Below are 20,198 nucleotides of genomic sequence, written 5' to 3' on the forward strand. Positions count from 1 at the left end.
GAAATCGGCTTTCTCCGGGGAGAATTTAATTAAGCGAATCAGCCTCAAGACAAGAGAATCGCATTATGCGGACTAATACACAACGCGTTCATTAGTAAAACACGAAGAAAAACAGAGCGTATAAACAGCCCGAAATTGAGGGGTACTTGGGCAAAGAGGGGATCAGCAGTTCCATCGTGCCCTGGCTAGCAGACCTGCGCGATTTTACTATGGGCACCGGGCACTTGACGCGCCGTTTATAATGCGAAAATCATCTGCTACGCTGTGTCAAGGTGAGCAATTCTGTTCCGGTGAGCGTATTTATGGGCGGGAAGTACAATTAGCGAAAGACGGAAAGATTCGCGAGCGAGATAAAAAGAGGGAGGCGTCAAGGGATTTTAATCCACGACAGAAAATTCTACCATACCTGTTCTTACCCCGATGTCATTTTTTTTATTTCGAGCAGCAAATGAGAACCAGAATCCTTATCATGGAAAAAAACGGAAAGATGAATATTCAAAGTTCCGGTGCAAGCTGTGAGGAATTATAATGATGGAAGGACCTAAATGCACGCGCGGTGCACCTAAAGACAATCGACCACTAAAAGAGAGGGAGATATCAATCTCCTTTTGGGATGGGAACGGCGGGAGGAAACCAAGGGTACCTTCCAGACCATGGCAAAATTAAACCTAAAACTTTCGCTTCTTCTTGCCCGGTCCCATGAGTCTCTCCTCCCCCAACGAAATCTGGATGATGCATGGAAAAGCTTACGCATTTGCCTCTCCGTAACTTCATGAGAGAGATGAATGGCTCCCAAGCTCCTAATGTGTGCGCGGCCACTCTTAATGAAAAACTAACTAGTTAAAAACGGAAGCATTGGTAAAAATGAAGACATTTATTACTTACGAAACAAGGTATTTTTCGGAAAACTGATTCAGCAAGCTGACGCATTCAGCCAAATGTAATTTATGTATAGGCGGATATCCAGAATCTAGGCTCCGTAGTTCACGTGCATGAAACTCGCAGCAATCTTAACGGTATTTGCCACTATTCCCGTTTTTAAATGCGCACTACATAATTTGAGAAACCTCTAAATACTCCTCAAACGTTTTATAACGCCTAGTGGACATAAAATGGCTCTAAACACACGCCACAGAAAAATCATTAACAATTGCTGTTACCATTGGCGCCTTTTTCCCTATGAGTATCCACTAATAAAAACAATTGGGGAGACACACTACGATGGCGCTTAGCACACTTACCTCTCGTAAGTGCCAAAGACAGTGCTGATCAGATGTGGCTCTCCATAATAGCAAATTTGCGATTGATTTCGGATTACAGGTGTTTACTGAATACGGACGGAAAGTCAGCGTTCAGCTGCTCACAAATGTTCGCAAATCTTACGCCGAAGCAGGTTTCTTACTCGACTGTTATTCCACTCAACCGACATAACGGAAAAGCACATTGGAGAAACCCCCCGACGGCCAGGAAACCTATTGGAGCGATTCATTTCACTATAGCTTGTTTTGTTTTTGAGTTTTTAATAGCAGGGATTCAAAAGCTTACATCGAAAGCCATTCGTAATTAATCACGCTCTCTATAGAAATATAACACGGAAACATAATCTGAATTCACGATGCCCACCGCGTTCCCTTAACAGGAGTTGACTCGGGGAGGCTCTCAGAGTCACCCTCCACCATCGCGTCACCCCACCCCCCCGATCTCCCTCCGCTCACTCCCTCTCCCCTTCTCACAGCCCAACTCACCACAATGACGTTTCCACAAGAGAGGAACTTTACGGCTTGTGAGTAAAACCCTCACTCCTCCATCCCTCCTTCCTTCCAACCCTCGCAAAACTTCCCCGCATCCTCTCCCATGCACCACTCCCCTAGGCCAGCGCGCCTATCCCATGAACCGACCTCTCTCACTCCCTCTCCAATCTACCTAAGAGCATACGCGTAACCCTTTCTCCTTCTCGCATCCTTCCCTCAGGCGGATAAGCCTTCGAGGGCCCACAAAAGGTCGGTCCTCTCCCCCGCGCGCCCTGGCCAGACTACGAGCCCGCTCGCCCTCTTCTCCAACTACCCTCTCAGCCGTCGTCTCCTTGGGCGAAAAAAGGCCCCGCCGCCGACTGTGCGGTATGCCCCAGACACTCATTCCGTCCGCGCAACCCTAACCCACATTCCCTCACACGCTGGCTCCCCCAGCCCCCCCCCTTCTCGCTGCCCCTCACACGAGTTCGTTTCCTTCTTTCCTTCCTGCCCGATCCCCGGACCGCCCCTGTCGCAGCTCCCCGCCGCACGTCCTACCCACCCGCCAGCCGACCTAGAGCTGTTCCATGTCCAAAATCGATCTTCGTTGTATAAGACACTGAGAATATGACGACATATGGGCAAACCTATCTGTATCGACTGAAGTAAATGGAGAAATGTACATACGAGCATTGCTCGTAGTCTTTCGGGGAGATGGGGGGAGTCGATCGCGCACACATTTAAAAGTACTCCAATTTCATCATTATTAAATTCTAACGTAGTTCTAAATTTTGCTTCAATAAACTATAAAGCGGAGTATACTAAAATGCAGAACCCAGAATACTGACTTCCGCATCGAGGGCCCACGTTCTATTCCTTGCAAGGCTTCTTAAATGCGATCCGAGTTCCCATCTTTAAATATAATTTCAGTTTGCATGCTGGTTGGATACTCGGGTGAGAGATCTAATGCCATGACTAGCCTCTCGGCTTACCTTTAATTCCGACTCTCGTTAAACTACAACTATGGATTCGAGGAAAGAAAAATAGATGAGATGAAAGTTTAAGACAATAGGCCAAAACCCCAATGTGACACGTGTATTGCCACTGAATTCCTAATTCGACTCCTTATAATTATTTCTAGAACCCTAAATGTGTGGTCTAGTCGTACGATACGGCGATGATCTACCTGGAGGCCCCCCTGTTTCGCGCCATACCCACAGGTATCTTCCCTGTGGGTCGCTGCCCACTTCACTCCACCCCTTTTCACACAATTCCCTCTTCCTCTCTCCTGCGCTCTCACCCTCGCTCCAATCCCACCTTCCTGCACTCCACCACGGAAAGCAAAACCACCGGCTTTCCCGACGTCCAATTCACAATGGGCTTCTAACAACGTGGCTGGTTCCTTCTGCGCCGGGCCGGAGAGGCATTCACTGTGGAGGGCGGAGAGGGGGGATGAAGGCGTTACGAAAGAGGATGAGAAGGAGAGCAGTGAGATTTCGGATAGGAGGTAAAGGCGAAGAATTTGAGGACGGTTACGGTGGAGGCAAGGGATATCAGGAATGTATGCGGTAGGTGCGAGTAGTCTAGCCGCGGCGAGAGAAATAAGAGGATTGGGGTTGAGGGCATGGGCTGATGAAGTAGTGGGGACAGGCAAAGGGAGAGCGAGAGAGATAGAGGATGCGAAGAAGACGAGGAGAAAAGGGGGGCAAGGAAAGGGAGGGGGATTGGAGAAGTCGACGCCGGGAGAGTGGGTCGAATTTTCGCAGACGGGGTCTCTCTCTCTCCCTCCTATCCTCGGGCTGGCTCGGGAGCCGCCGCCCTCGACGCGTTGAAGAATGTGTGCCTAAAATGCCAAGAGGGAGGAGAAAAAGAATTGGGGAGGAGGGGGTGCGGGAAACAATGGAACGAAAAAAGAGTGCTTCAGCGATCGCGAGATTATATCGGCCCACTTGAGGGAGGAAGAAAGGGGGGAGGGGTACCATATACAGAGCTCTGCATGCTGCGAGTGCATCGCGACCTGTCGTCTATTCAGTGGGGTTTTCTAGATTCAGGCCTCGCTACCTCTCCTCTGACTGGTCGGCGAAGGGTCCTCTCCATCGATAACTTCTTTGAGGAATTTTTGCTCCTTCATGTGGCTCTGTTGCTTTGACAACGTTCTGCCACACCTGTCGCTAAATAAAGCCTCAACCTCGGATTGCATTTTATCTTCGATCGCAGGCTTTCGCAGCACTGAAACTTCGCTCCTGAAGACGATAGCCTACCTACAAAGCTGGCTAAATTTTGAGACCCGCTATTCCTCATAGGCGACAACAGTCGAAAGACACCTCAGTGCACCTTATATTAGACAGAATTATACTCAATTATTGCAACCGCAAATATTAAAAGGAAAACTAGCACAAATATAATAAAAAGAATCTCTTTAAATTACCGTTTTGGCCAAAATCGTTGTTTGATTAGCGAGAATCTCCACAAAGACTATTTTTTTACCCAAAACATCTATCCCTGATTCTGGCATGCTTACCGGTCATCGTTCTGGCATCGATCAAATATCACTGGAGTACAAGATCTCAATTAATAATATCTTTCACCTTAGGCCCTAACAAAACGTCACAGTTAACTAATTTATCACGCAGTTACAGTCAGCCACCTCTTCAGTTGACAGAATGGCCGACGAGACCAAATGGGGAACAGGCGTGTACTTCGAGATAAACTAATACTACCTTGATCAAAAAGTTCCCGGAATAACCACCGTGTGGCGCTCCCATCGTTCCGATTTGAGTTCTGTTTTTTTGTTAAATTGGTACATCTGTTGTTGATATTCCCTTTAAATCTTAGTGTCATAACTTGACATTTGCAAAAGTTACGTAGCCAAGAGTACATCTATCTCTGTGTGTGTTGGCGATTTTTTACAATTGCAGAAATGGATTTAAATTTGCAACAACGAACTTGTATTAAATTTTGCGTAAAAAACGGATTTAGTGGCGCACGGACGTTGGAAATGTTGGAAAAGTGTTTCGGCAACGATTCTCTAAAAAAAACGGTCGTTTACCAGTGGCACGAGCGGTTCAGAAGTGGTCGTGAGTCAATCGAAGATGATGAACGCAGTGGCAGACCATCGACATCGAAAGTCGGTGAAAAAATTGATAAAGTAAAAGAAATGTTGGTCAATAACCGCAAATTAACCATCAGAGAAATAGCGGAGGACTTGAACATTGCCTATGGATCCGCCCAAGACATTGTGGTTAATGATTTGGGTTTCCGTCGTGTAGCAGCAAAAATACCTCAATTTCATGCAAAAAAGAGACCGTGTTGACGTCGCAAAAGACATGATTTGCGAGGCTGAATCCGATCCCACATTCATCAAAAGGATCATTACTGGAGACGAGACGTGGGTTTATGAGTACGACACGCAATCCAGACATCAGGCAAGTGAATGGCGTTCACCAAATGAGCCGAGACCAAAAAAACCACGTCGTTTTCAGTCAAAAAAGAAGGCAATGCTGACGGTTTTCATGGATTACAACGGTGTAGTGCATCATGAATTTTTGCCAGAAGGCCAGACAGTAAACAAAGAGTATTATTTGGGCGTTATGAGACGTTTGCGTGAAGCAATTCGCCGAAAGAGACCAGAAATGTGGGCAGAAAACTCGTGGATTTTGCACCATGATAACGCACCGTCGCACAGTGCTATCATTATTCGTATTTTTTTGACGAAAAATGCAACAAATACCATCCAACAGCCACCGAATTCACCTGATTTGGCTCCCTGTGACTTCTTTCTGTTCAATCGAGTTAAAAAACCATTACGGGGAACGCGTTTTAGCAGCCGAGAGGAAGTAATGGAAAAATCGCAGGAACCACTGATGGACATACCGAAAACCGAATATAAAAAATGTTTCGAGGATTGGATCAAGCGCTGGCATAAGTGTGTTGCAATCGATGGGGATTACTTTGAAGGGGACAATATAGATTTAGATGAATAAACTTGTACGAGGGTCATCCGGAAAGTAGTACCCGTTCGTGAAATAAAGACACAAAAGTAAATATTAACAAACATAAAAAATTTTATTTGAAAGAGGATACTTTAAACTACTTCTCAACATAATCTCCAAGCAAATTAAGGCATTTGTCATAACGTGTGACAAGTTTCTGTATTCCTGCTGCATAGTCCTTCGCCGCCAGCTCATTGAGATACGCGAGGGACCCATCTTGCACAAATTTTTGCATAATGCAGATGGTGTTTAACAATTTCATGAACAATTGTTCGAGAAACATTGGGAAAATGCTCACAGATGTCATCAATTGTGACGCGCCGATCGTTCCTCACGAATTCATCAACTGAGCTCACCAGTTGGTCTGTAATGACAGACGGTCTCCCCGAACGCTCATCGTCGTGTGTGTTCCCCCTCCCCATGTTGAAGTTGCGACACCACCGCCGAACAGACGACTCGTCCATTACATTGTCTCCATACACCTCCTTTAATTGGCGATGAATATCACATGGGCGAACGTTTCTTGCATTGAGGAATTTAATCACTGCCCTACCTTCACAACTGGCGGCGTTCTCAATTTTTTTAAACATTGTAAACAATCACAGAAACAACACAGGCAATGCTAGCGTCACGCAACTTGGCTCAGAGAAGGCAGACAAGCCACTGAAGCTATCTGACCTCGTCCAGCGGCTACTCGCGTCGTCAGCACTTCATGCGGCACGAACGGGTACTACTTTCCGGATGACCCTCGTATTTTTAATTTTCTGAATAAATTCCGGGAAATTTTTGATCAAGGTAGTATAAAAGGGAAAGAGAAGCAATTATCCGGACAGCCGTCATTAGTCACATGGTTCACATTTATGCTGTAGGATACGTTGCAGGATTCACCCCCCGCCACACGCCCTTGCGGCGGCTTGCGGGGTATTATGTAGATTATTCATAATCATGTATTATGTTGGGGGGACCCTCCATCTACCTGCAACATTGGGTCACATTCCCTACCTGTGTCCTTGGGGTAGGAGGCAGTTGTATGATTCACGTCCATGTGGTAGTGGAATTTCGCCTTCTTACTTTTCAAATTCTAGCTTGCACGTCATTAGATACATTTTTTACTGCATCCTAAGGTACAATTGTTTGCTAGTTGATAGTACGTGTATTTCATACGTGTAAGTTGAAAGTATTTTTGCATGAATGTATACCCCACTGTGGCTATAGGTTTGCATGGATGTGTTGATTTTGCATGTGGTTTGGTTCCCTTTTACGTGCGGTGACCATATCACCCCCCGCCACACGCCCTTGCGACGGTTTGTGGGGTATTTTGAGGATGTAGAAGTTGTTGCGAAATAGACGACAAAAGAACTACACCGATGAACACTTTAAACAAAAGCTATTGACCATTCTCCGATTTTGAATTGCAATTTACCTTATCTATCTTCAGTTTTAAGTGTAGAACAGAAAGAGTTAAGATGCAACTTTTTCCGCGAACGACAAGGGATCAGAATTAAATTGTCCGACCACGGTAAGGTCATATTCGGGTCAAAATTAGACTGGTGTACGTTCACCCCCTGCAACACACCCTTGTGATGGCTTTAAGGGTACTAAAATAAGATAACTAAATACAAATAAAATGTCAGTGTTTTGAATACATTAGAAATGGGTCAATAGGAACGTCTGAAGCAAGGAAGCATAAAAAACCTAAAAAGCTACCAATGTATGCGAGAGGCACTTCATGGCGGACGAGTGTAAAGTGAATGAAGGCGGGGTAGGGTTTGAGGATGGGTAGGGATGTGGCTGAGTCGGTGTAGTAGAGGTTTGAAGGAAAGGAAACAAGGAGGTAATGGGATTAGATCAAAGACGGTTGGAGAAATGAACGGGCCCATACGAGAGGGAGAATTGGCCGAATGACGAAGGGGAAGATGGCGGGCGGTTGGGTGTGTTGAGAAGGGGAATGTGTGGGGGTGTTCAGGCGGGACAGAGAAGGGGGAAGAGAGAGAGTGGGAGAAGAGGATTGTAAGAGTGGGCGTACTGCGGAAATGACGAATGATTCAACACGTCCCTACCTTCACACGGGCATAAATACGTGCTCTTTCCCCTTCCCCGATCCTCCCCACCCAACTCACTCCCTCTTTTCTCCCCCCGAACTCTCTCAACAGATGAAATTAGCTGCGTGAGGACCGAACTGCGTTGCCGGTGAGCGGGGCGGGGGGGGGGGACTCATATAGGGAGTATGGTGAGGTTGAACATCCGGTGACGAGCGGTTTGTCCAACATATATTATACACATATGAGTCCACTAATCTTTTCCACGGAGTCAGAGGGAGAGGGATCCGACTAATCATGGCACCGCCCAATTTTGGCCCTGTCCGCGTCGAGGCTGCTCCACTCGATTGGGACGATTCCAATGAAGCGATAGTCTGCCCTCACCTCAATTACCGAGGCGCCATAAATATGTTATCATCGGTGAGAAAACACACCCACCCTGGTTAACTGGCGAGGAGATGACGGATAACACGGACGAGTGTGCCTAGAGAATTTTCCTCTCCACATAGTGGCAACAGCAGTGACAGTTAAATGCACGGCACGACTTTAACATCGTACTCATTTACACGGGAAGAAAAATAAAAATGAAATAGGTACGCAAAAGTTTGTTGTAACGGAATGCTCGACGTTTAATTAGATGAAGTCATTAGGCCGCTCGAGTGCCCCAGTATTTCCGGTACCTACATAATTCCCAAAATCACAGGCCAAAAAGATCATCAGGAATGCTTGGAGATAAAAAAAAGACTAGAAGAGGAAGTTACCGAAATAGAAAGTGCTTAAAATCTCACCAAAAGCGCAGGAGAGAGACTGGTTGGTGGCAATCAGTATCGTGATTACAAACGACAGTAAAGTACTCCATACTGGAGCACGGACGACGAAGCATTCAAGAATTTTAAATGCCAATCGATGAATTTATTTAAACTTTTAAGAAAATAAGGGGGGCAAGCCATTTGCTATTTCATAAAGAGTAAAATCTAATGAATTCTCTACTCGAGATGAGACGTTCCGAACTAATGAAAACGTCCACTACCTATACCTATTGGCATACCTATCTAATAATAGCTTTTTCATCAAGAATATATTGCAGCCTCGAAGTTTTAGAGGTCAATTAATATTTTTACAACTTTTTTAGCAAAGATATAGAATAAAATCGAAATATGGCGAGCAGCAGCCATAAATTTATCCTGTTCGAAGTTAAATGCAGTCGAACAACAACACTACGCAAAATATTATTCTGGAAATGGTCACAATTTTGAATGGACAATTTGGCAAAAAGGAACCATTTGGATTACCATTACTGGTTAATAAAAGCTACAAAAGAGTATGCGCGGAAAATATATGTGGATAATACCTTACATTTTATCCTGACCTAATGCTTCTATAAATCCCTTGCTGATGAGAATATCCAGAAAATCGTTTCGAAGTCGACGGCAACATTTTTCTGCGACTCCGCCCTGCACTATCCAATAAAATGCGGAAGAAACTAAAAAGTGGTATGATTTTTTTTCTTTTGACGTTTCTCAAACGTCTCAAAGTTGAAAAAGCCACCTGGAATTGTGACTGACTCAATACATCAAAATGCACTCCAGCGTTAAACGCATGACGCATTATTAGGGCACACTTGTCCATGTACCAAATCAATACAGAATGCATAGGCGTTTAATCCTAGAACAAAATAACAATGAAATATAACGAAAAATACCTTAGAATGCCAAAAAGGAGAACGAGTTTAATGTCCTATGAAGAAAGAAGTTAATTGCATATATGTTTACCGACGTGCTCCATGAAGGTGCCATCATATTATCAAGGAAAAAATATATCGCCAGCCATTAAACTACTAGAACGTAAGTTCTTTTTTCTGAATTTTCCTTTTGGTAGATAACTAGGAACCCTTAGATGGAGGGGCGATAATATGCCTTCTTAACTCGAATAGATACATAAACGAGACATGCACACTCAAATAAATATCACTCGCCACGGAAGTGACTCCAGTTGCACAAGTTCTACAAATTCTTGACAATAAAAAGTCAAATCGAGATAATGAAACTCCCCTCCAAGTGACACACAATTCTTTTTTCTTCCACTTTCTTCCCTTACGTTTCCCATCAGATCGTTTTCTCAGCGGAGTCTTTTTTCCGGCCACAAACTAAGAAAACCATGAACCCTTTTGCCCTCCATCCGCTCTCTCTGCGGGCCCGAAAATATAAATAAAATCCTTCGAGCGGCCGGCCCGTATCCAAACTACTACCGTCGCAGTTTCGCACCGACCTCCAATCCATTCCGTCAATTTATTGCGAATAAAAAGGTCGAAGAGGTTAAGGAGGGTCCGAGATTCAGCGGAATGGTTGCGAAGAATAAAAGATTGCCAGGGAAGGGAAAAGGAGAAGTATGGCGTCGCAGAAGTGGGTGAACTTGGAGTCGCAACCACCAAACGTGGCTCGTGACATAGTCCAAATACACCATGGAAACTCTTATGCTCACGAGGAAAATTATGCGATGAGGAAAAATGATGAAATTATCAAAATATTATGAAAGGTTAGTTAAACATGAAAGTGTTGACTTGGATTAATAGCGAGAATTCTCAGTAAGGAAGAATTCAGTGATTACTTTGATAGAGGATTTAACAGCAATAAAATTGTGATTTAAGAAAAGGATGCGTTTAGATGAAGGTTCCCGAACATTGATATGGAGAAAGAAAATGAAATAATTTGGCGAATAGAGCGGAAGAAAAACGGAGTATGGAAGTTGCTAGAATAAATTTGAAGACAGAAGCATTGGATGGAGACGTTTGCAGATAACGGAACGATGGAGGTTGAGAAATGGTAGAATTCATTTTGATTATATTAAAATATGCAACACTATATGATAGAATTAATTTGAATATTTTGTTGGTCTTCATTCTCTCAAGAACAGCAAATTAAAATATTTGTTAAAGAGAAAAGCGATAAAAAGTAAAGACAAAATATTAAAATGCCTCATTAAGAAAATGTTAAGGAATGTGTTTTTCAATGATTGTACACACAAATTCTAAATAAGCAAACAAAATCCATTCACAATATTACACTTCAACAAATTAAACTTCTTGAGCCAAAAAGCATTAATTTTTACAAAAATAATTTTAACGAAACCCGAAAACTCTGACGTCATAAAATACACAATTAAAAATATAAATATAAATAATAAACAAAAAAGTATCATTGTCACTGAAAAATTTAAATAGCTTTCTTTATAACATTGCATAGAAATGGGAAAATACTGGGGGAGAAGGGAATTGGAGGGGAGAGATTAGACATTTTGGACGGCAAGAAAAGAGACAGAAAGGATGACGCGCAGAGCGGAAAATTGCGAAAGCTCTAACGTAGTTAGTTTGCATTAAGTGCGTTCGAGGTGATATGCATACGTGTTAAGGGACTATTCAAAAGATTTCACACAGTGAACCCCTGCAATAATTACAACCCTTCTAAATCAATCTTCGATACCTTATTTTCGATTTCGATAAATAGTAAGCAGTGTATGAACATCGAATTTATTAGCCACCAATCTTTATGATGATTCGATGTTACAGGAAAGAATGCTTATTTAAAACCAATGTGAACGAATCCTTGGAAAGAAACTTCTACATAATCAAAGAGCCTTGTTCCTTTTACTTGGCTTTTTGTATTAAATATCGCCCTTTATTAACCCAGTAGTAATTATGTATGATGAACATTTTGAGATAATTGACAACACATCGATAGAAAAAAATTCGTCCTTAGATGTTCCCAGTAAATGTTGCACTTTCCGTAATTGCATCCTCGATACCAACCCCATGACGGATGACAACGCATCCACTGAAGACGGTTGCGAGAGGATGGATGAAACCATTCGCACGGAAAACGGCAATGGGGTCGAAGGCCATACTTCATCGACGACATATCAATCACTCTTCTTTCCAACCACCTCACTATCTCGAATCCTCTTCTCTGGTCATGAAGGTTGTTTACTTTCATTCGCATTACGCTTATAATTGATTCATAACGATGGGTGAAATCGAAAAGAGGACCTGCCAGCCCCAATATCACCCAAATAAAACCCATCGCCCAGCGACCGACCAATACTTCCGTCCTCGGAACCCACCCTTTCGAAAGAAGGAAGAGGAGCAAGTCGGGAGTTCGGCGTGGCCTTGCACGTTGCGGTTCAGCGTTGGAATTCACGCGGAGTTTACCACCCTGAGAATCCACCCCCCGTGCCTCCTCGGCGTACGGAGAGGGGAGTCCGGGTAGGAGGACGGGAGAGCGGTGCCTCGACCGGCGTCAGTGCGCGAGAACCTGAGCTGGAACTGACAAGCATTGTGAAGTGGGATGGAGCGGACGCCACGCACATGTACAACCAACGCCGCCGATCCCAGACCAACCAAACTCGGACTCGTTGGAGGATTCCATTTTCTCTCTTTGTTTTGCGAAAAGCCTTAAGACTTGCAACGGAATGGAACCAACGATACACGTTTTCGTGATAGACTCTACATGTGTTCTCAACCTCGGGTTTGAACAAATCGCTCCGCGGAAACATACCACATATCTCGGCCACTTATTGGCGTTCCTTTTGACTGGAACCCTCGTCTGAACTAGAAAGAAATCTAATGAGAGTGCACTCGGGTACTCTGCAGCATGCTGGTTGCGTCTCCATACAACGTCGAATAAAGAAAATTGTGAATGGTGGGGAATTCATGGAGTGAATGCCTTCTGTAGCCTTTAAACCAACTGGTTCTCGTTGATGGGAAATTCGATGGGGTCCAAGACATTTTTTCTCGCCCACTCCCCTAACTTTTCAACCAAGAATGAAAACTTAAATTATTTTTTACTTACTTTACTTAAGTTAGATGATTCAGATTAGATACTTTAATTCTTTCCAATTTAGTGGAAATTTGGAACTGGATGCGATTCTGATAACCATAGTTTCCATAGAGACATCCCATAACCAAGCAGAAATCATCCATGATAAGCTTATTTGAATTCCCAAATACAATATTTGTTGGGTTCTTTTTGTTTCACTCAGTACACGGTCTATACTGCCTAATGACATTTCTAAGAAAACTCTCAGAAATGAGCTTAGTTTCGTTACGATATGTACAATCCGTTAAATAAAAATTAACTTTAGAAATTATGAACGAGTAGAAGTGAAAATAGTTCTTAATGATCGAATCCTACAATAGTCTCGCTAATCAGTTATCTTCATTTGGATAATTGCAGGGAAAATGGAGTGAAGCATTGTTTGAATATGTTTAAAAATAATACGATGATAATCATACGGCTAAAATTATCCTTTAATATTTTAGGCCCCAGGGGGATTAATACTTTCCAAATCAGTGGAATTACGAGGTTAGGATAATGAGGCACTTTGGATAGGAAGATTCTACAAGAAGACGGCAATTCTTGTAAGAAATGATCACATAATTGGCTTATTTTATTTCAAGTAGATGGATGGAGAAAGGGAGAGAAAACAAGGAGAGCGAGGAAAATGGAGCAAAAATAAAATCTGATTTTTCTCCATTATCTGGCACTGGTGTAGGCACTCTGGTGTTCGATATACATATAAATGGGTGTACAAGGTACGAAGTTCAGCGAGTGGCGGGCGGGGGAGAGAGAGGGTAAAGAGGCTGGACGAGAGGGAAGAAAGAAAGAGGGGAATGCGGGAAGTGGAAAATCGATCGTTTGGATGGAGGGCAATACAGAGAGAGCGCATATTTACATGAACGCAGGCAGTTTCATTAGCATACCACTGTTGTTTCGGCGGAGCGAAAGCGTCCTCAGCTCCTCTCACGAGTTTTGCCTGCTTCTCTGTCGGAGGCCGCTCGCTCTAGATATACGTGCCACGTTCCCGGACAAAGGAGAAGAAAAAAATCGCTCGTCCGCCTTCGGAGGAGACTACGGGGCTACATGGGGGAGGGGGAGCGAGAGTGGAACTCCTTTCATCTGCTTTACTATGCAGCAGCAGGGAGAGGGTATTAAAGGTGTATATGTGGCGCGCGAGGAGAGATCCCGTTTTGATATAGGTCGAGTTCTGCCTGGTATGAGAAACGTGAATTGTACGATAGGAAATGTGCGAAGGAATGTGAAACAATTTCGTTATCTTGTACCGGCACCACTGATAAGGATGCGGCAATATTATCTTTTTTTTTTAACGAAAAAAATCAGAAACTACGACGATTTTCCCGAGAATATCCCAGTGAAGAAATGAAATGGAAAATGTATGACCCCTTTCACAACAGGAAAAACTCAAAACCCCAAGAGATGTCGAGATAAGGAAATGTACCCATGCTCTCGGCAAGCATTTCACGCACGATTTTCTCTGAATATTTCGTGTTGTGTGGCGTTCGTTAATGGCAACGGGGCGCTTTTCCTATGCAACATTAAGCAGGAAAAACCCAATTCACCTATTGAGGTTTAACGTTGTCATATAGTAGTTGTTACGGTGGGCGACGGACAACAGAGCTCAGTGGTGCCAGAACGGCTAGGTGGGTAATTCGGTGGAGATACGATATATTCCTTACTCCAGAATTCAATCCAAGTTGGAACTACGATACCACTGAGAACTATGGCCACCATCGGGATTCTAACATGTTGTCACATGTAGTCGAAATATTTATCACAGTCAATTGAGCCATAATTACTGAGAATATCTGATAAAACACACATTATTAAGTTTTGAATGCAGATCTACTACCTTGATCAAAAACTTCCCGGAATTTATTCAGAAAATTAAAAATACAAGTTTATTCATCTAAATCTATATTGTCCCCTTCAAAGTAATCCCCATCGACTGCAACACACTTATGCCAGCGCTTGATCCAATCCTCGAAACATTTTTTATATTCGGTTTTCGGTATGTCCATCAGTGCTTCCTGCGATTTTTCCATTACTTCCTCTCGGCTGCTAAAACGCGTTCCCCGTAATGGTTTTTTAACTCGATTGAACAGAAAGAAGTCACAGGGAGCCAAATCAGGTGAATTCGGTGGCTGTTGGATGGTATTTGTTGCATTTTTCGTCAAAAAATTACGAATAATGATAGCACTGTGCGACGGTGCGTTATCATGGTGCAAAATCCACGAGTTTTCTGCCCACATTTCTGGTCTCTTTCGGCGAATTGCTTCACGCAAACGTCTCATAACGCCCAAATAATACTCTTTGTTTACTGTCTGGCCTTCTGGCAAAAATTCATGATGCACTACACCGTTGTAATCCATGAAAACCGTCAGCATTGCCTTCTTTTTTGACTGAAAACGACGTGGTTTTTTTGGTCTCGGCTCATTTGGTGAACGCCATTCACTTGCCTGATGTCTGGATTGCGTGTCGTACTCATAAACCCACGTCTCGTCTCCAGTAATGATCCTTTTGATGAATGTGGGATCGGATTCAGCCTCGCAAATCATGTCTTTTGCGACGTCAACACGGTCTCTTTTTTGCATGAAATTGAGGTCTTTTGGCACCAACTTTGCTGCTACACGACGGAAACCCAAATCATTAACCACAATGTCTTGGGCGGATCCATAGGCAATGTTCAAGTCCTCCGCTATTTCTCTGATGGTTAATTTGCGGTTATTGACCAACATTTCTTTTACTTTATCAATTTTTTCACCGACTTTCGATGTCGATGGTCTGCCACTGCGTTCATCATCTTCGATTGACTCACGACCACTTCTGAACCGCTCGTGCCACTGGTAAACGACCGTTTTTTTTAGAGAATCGTTGCCGAAACACTTTTCCAACATTTCCAACGTCCGTGCGCCACTAAATCCGTTTTTTACGCAAAATTTAATACAAGTTCGTTGTTGCAAATTTAAATCCATTTCTGAAATTGTAAAAAATCGCCAACACACACAGAGATAGATGTACTCTTGGCTACGTAACTTTTGCAAATGTCAAGTTATGACACTAAGATTTAAAGGGAATATCAACAACAGATGTACCAATTTAACAAAAAAACAGAACTCAAATCGGAACGATGGGAGCGCCACACGGTGGTTATTCCGGGAACTTTTTGATCAAGGTAGTATATCATTTGATTATATGCATTTCTTCGAGCGTTCCTGCCTACTAATAGCATCTTGTACGAGAGAGGATCAAAATAAGATCCAGGCATTCGATTATTGCACAAGGATCGAAAGAAGACGACGGGGAAAGAAACTTACACGACAACACCACAGAGGAAAAACTTAGCTTCTTTGAATGTCATTCGCGCGATCATTTCCGAGGAATTTATTCCGATGAGAAAATGAGCAAAAAATAAAAGAAGGGGTCATCAAATGCCGTGAATGGCGCAACTCACCCATGAAAGTGTTTCCCAGGTGTGGACTTCGGATGCCTCCGCACGCATTGCAATGCGCACCTAGACCCAGGGACAGGGAAACGCGGCTCTCATACGATATTTTTGTTATTGGTGGAAAGAAACGCCGGCCTGCAATATGGCTTACCTGGAATGAGAGAAAACATAATTAACCACGATATAATGAAGAAATCGGTCGGGGGCACATAAAGTTAAAAAAGGGGGCACACACACTAGGAACGAGAGGATGGGAGAAGAGTGGAGGAAAGGAGGCAAGGATTACCTTCCTGAGGGGGTAGGGGGTGGGTGACGGAATGAATGCACATCGGCGCGTTCGTGGGGAAAATAATGCCCCAAGGGAGACGTTGTGAGAAAAAAATAATGAACATGAGTTTCTTGGATTTTCGACGGGGGGACGTGGAAAAGAAGGCTCGATTGAGCAAGGGAAAGGAGTGGGGTCGGCGGCGAAGAAACGGGGTAGAGATACGGGAAAAGGGAATGGCACTGAAAAAGACGAAAGGGAATAAATAAGGAACATCACGTACTGAAAACTCATCTTTTTCCTGCCGTTCTCCATCGTAATTTTGAGTCGTAAAACTCAAGGACAGATTCGCAGTCTCCTCTCCACGGTCATTCTACGGATATAGACAAGGAATGGAATCGGAAAGGTTAGCAGCAGAAGAAGGCTGGGAAGAGAGAGGCGGGGACGAGCATGGACGTGGAGGTTGAGCAAGGGGTACAATGAACTGATCCCTCCCAAGTCTCCTTGAAATTTTCCCGAAACCGAAACTCCTTCGACGGCCAGTTCTCCCGCGGCTACCGCGAGAGATGAAAATGGAAAGAGATTCGTCGGTCGGAGGGACGTTGGAACGCGCCGGTAAGTTCACCGAAGAAAACTCGTGGTCATCGACAAAGAATAAAGCACAGAGGATTCCTCGACGAATTTTACTTGATGCCAAGTGGCATATAATCGGGAGAAAATTATGTAACTGATTTCAGGCGGGCGGGTCGTTCAAGTATCATAGTGGATGTTTTGAATGAACACCGCTAGCAGAAACGAACAAAGAGACCATAGCTGAGTAGGACCAGAAACAATAAACAAGATGGGAAAACTACACCCAAGAATTTACGGATGGTTTCTATCAATTACTTCGGGGATTCAGGGTTGCGAGGATCCATCCAAATTTTGAAGCATAAACTGCAGAATATTTTTGACAGACGTAAATAAGTAACATGCAAAACAAGTAGACAATATTTAAGAATACATTTGACTTGCAATTACAAATTTATAAAAAGAATGAACACCTTAACGATCTGATAACCCTACGGTTACCTTAAAGGATGACTTATCTCACCAGGAAATGCCTCACACCCCAACACTGCGTTGATGCATCGGTATCGAAAAAAAAACCAACGTCATGAGACATCTGCGATGAAACGGTTGGGAAATTAAAATAATTTGGAACTCCGCGGAGCTATAAAATTATCATGTTTATTTCTTTCCCGATTCTTATTTTTCTTCCCTCTATAGATAGATAGATAGATAGTGGTCTTTATTTGGGCGAAATTGAGACCAAATGGTCCCTTCTTCCATTTAACCCATAGATAGATACGACATGAGAAAGATGGAGACATCCCGGACGTTTGACATTATTTTTCTTCGACCACAAGGGAAGAGTGCCGAAGGGAGAGGGAAGCAAGGGAACCAAAAAACCCTTCTTGCCGCTAAGAAACACGATGCGCCTACTCGACCGTGGGATCGCCGATGCCCGAGCAATGATACCGTACTCGGCAAAAGATGCAGCCGCAAATCCATTTAGAGAGTGCGGAGGCTGGAAGGAAACAAGACTACTCACGAAAGAACGCTTCCCACTCCCTTGCCAACGCCCTCCTCCCCTTTCAGTTCCCTCTCCCCCTCCGAGAGAAAAGACGGAGGGAGAGCGAGAGAGGGAAAGAGAACGGCAGCGGGAAGAAGGGAGCGCGGTAGTATCCATTGGGCCGCAGAAGTAAAGAGAAAACGGATTTCCCGGCCTAATATGTATGCATAAATGGGATTCAAAAGTGGGAAGACGAAATGAGATTGAGGAGGTGATGCAGCGGGTGGGAACAAAAGGATTCGTGCCACTCGCATGTTGCCGGGAACTCGTCGCTCTCATCCTCCCTGCTCAGTGCATGCCCAGCAGATCTTTTGCCGGAAAATAGTCCAGACCATGCAACAGTCTTATGGGATGTCAATGACCTTTACCCAAGATGTCACCAGGTATATATTAAATGTAATGACTACACGGCCGAAATGTTACAACGATTGGTCGCAGGAATTACATTATTAACACATGCCAACCAAGATTTTGACATGGAAGCACCACAACGGGCAACCACCTCGACTATTTATCCCACGAATTTATGATGGGCACAAATATGAATGAGTCCTGGCAACTATTTAACTCAGCCCGCTGGGCCGTTTGTCATACCTCGCAGCGGGAGAGGCAAGGCTTCCGCGGTCGCCATCCCACGAAATCCTAGCAAAGTGGAATCGACAGCACAGCAAAGAAGTCACAGATGATGACCGAACCAGTTAGTTTAGAGACTTGAAATGTTAGAGCGGCGTTGAGGACAGGAAAATTAAAAAAAAATTAAAGCGAGAGCTTGAGGATGAAATACAGATATTTTAAGGATGTTCAATGTTAAATGGAAAGACGGCGGAGATTATTGGATCGATAATTGCCGTAGAGTAATATACAGTGGACGGGAAGAGTACCGGCGAGGGGTGGTATAATATTGAACAATAAGCTAGGATGACGCTAGTGAACATAAGCAGGTGTAAGCTAAATTATTATTACAAGTAGTATAAGTACGAGTAAAACCTAAAACAGCGAACTTGATCATTATTCAGGCCTACCTGCCAGCAAGTAACCGAAGGGAGAAAGGAGGATTATAAGATGTGAGCGATTAAAAAGATCGAAATCGTGAAATGGAAGAATAAAAAATAAAACGACGAAGTACTAAGGGGCAGAAAAAAGCGTTGCTGGCGGAAATCCAAGACTGGCAGGAAAATGGCTGCGGAGCATTTTGATTGGTGATCTCTTGCTTAAGACTGTGAGGTAAGCGAGGTAGGGATAAGAGTAGAACGGGCATGATGGACGGAAAGGGAGATAACAAAGTGTTCAGAATTGAAGATCAGTTTGTAGTAGCGATGTATCCATATAAAACCTACCCTAAACGGTAGACTGCCAAATAAATAGTATTAAAACAGCGTCGACACGAATGATATTTATTACCTAATTAACAGATCAGTATGCATTTTTTTATACTTACGGCATTCAAATAAATGACTAAGATAATGATATTTCATTTATTTCCTCAAGCAGCAACAATAAACAGATTTTTCGGCACTTGACGTCCTGTTACAACGTAAACCCATCTCCATAAAAAGCATATGGTGACGATAATGCAATCAACTAAAATGTATAATCCGATTACAAAACTTGCCAGTTAGCCGGTCATCACGCTATCGACTGAATTACCTGTTGCTCTCCTTTTTGAAAAATGTAATGCAATCACTCAGAAGGGCTAAAATATGTCGTTATCTCGAACGGATATCGGAAGTGACATTATTGAAATACTTTGCATAAAATGATTTTTTAAGATTTGCTTTGGAGAAATGAGAAGAAAAAGAAATTTTTTGAAGATGGGGAAAGAAAAGTCTTCGAAGAGATTTTATGAAAGAGAATGCAGAAGGGATTAGCAAGTATTGTAGGCGAAGAGACGGATGATGAAATTCGAGGTAGGCTACAAATGGGGAGGGCGAACAGGAATAAGAAATTCAAAGGTGACAATTAGGAATGAAATCAAGAAGTACTTAAGTTCTCTTTCGTATTACTTTGAAGAATGTAAAATGGCGCAATAATTCATCTTAGATATACTACCTTGATCAAAAAGTTCCCGGAATAACCACCGTGTGGCGCTCCCATCGTTCCGATTTGAGTTCTGTTTTTTTTGTTAAATTGGTACATCTGTTGTTGATATTCCCTTTAAATCTTAGTGTCATAACTTGACATTTGCAAAAGTTACGTAGCCAAGAGTACATCTATCTCTGTGTGTGTTGGCGATTTTTTACAATTTCAGAAATGGATTTA

The 20,198-nt window shown here is 43.3% G+C and overlaps 1 protein-coding gene across 2 annotated transcripts in view; it reads right to left on the bottom strand.

Moving 5' to 3' along the window:
* LOC139692390 (insulin-like peptide receptor) overlaps window positions 1–20,198 on the bottom strand; it is a 645,500-nt gene that overhangs the window by 487,923 nt on the left and 137,379 nt on the right. Inside the window, exon 1 of one of the 2 annotated variants that reach the window (XM_071590566.1) lies at window positions 16,066–16,084. The exons of the other annotated variant lie outside the window; for it this stretch is intronic. Coding sequence (XP_071446667.1) covers window positions 16,066–16,069 — 4 coding nt within the window. The 5' untranslated portion in view covers window positions 16,070–16,084. Of the gene's footprint in view, window positions 1–16,065; window positions 16,085–20,198 lie in introns of those variants that run through there. 2 annotated transcript variants of the gene reach the window in all.

The sequence above is a fragment of the Hetaerina americana genome, unplaced genomic scaffold (assembly GCF_022747635.1).
Source record: "Hetaerina americana unplaced genomic scaffold, ioHetAmer1.1.p SCAF_1, whole genome shotgun sequence".
Classification (NCBI taxonomy): Eukaryota; Metazoa; Arthropoda; class Insecta; order Odonata; family Calopterygidae; genus Hetaerina; species Hetaerina americana.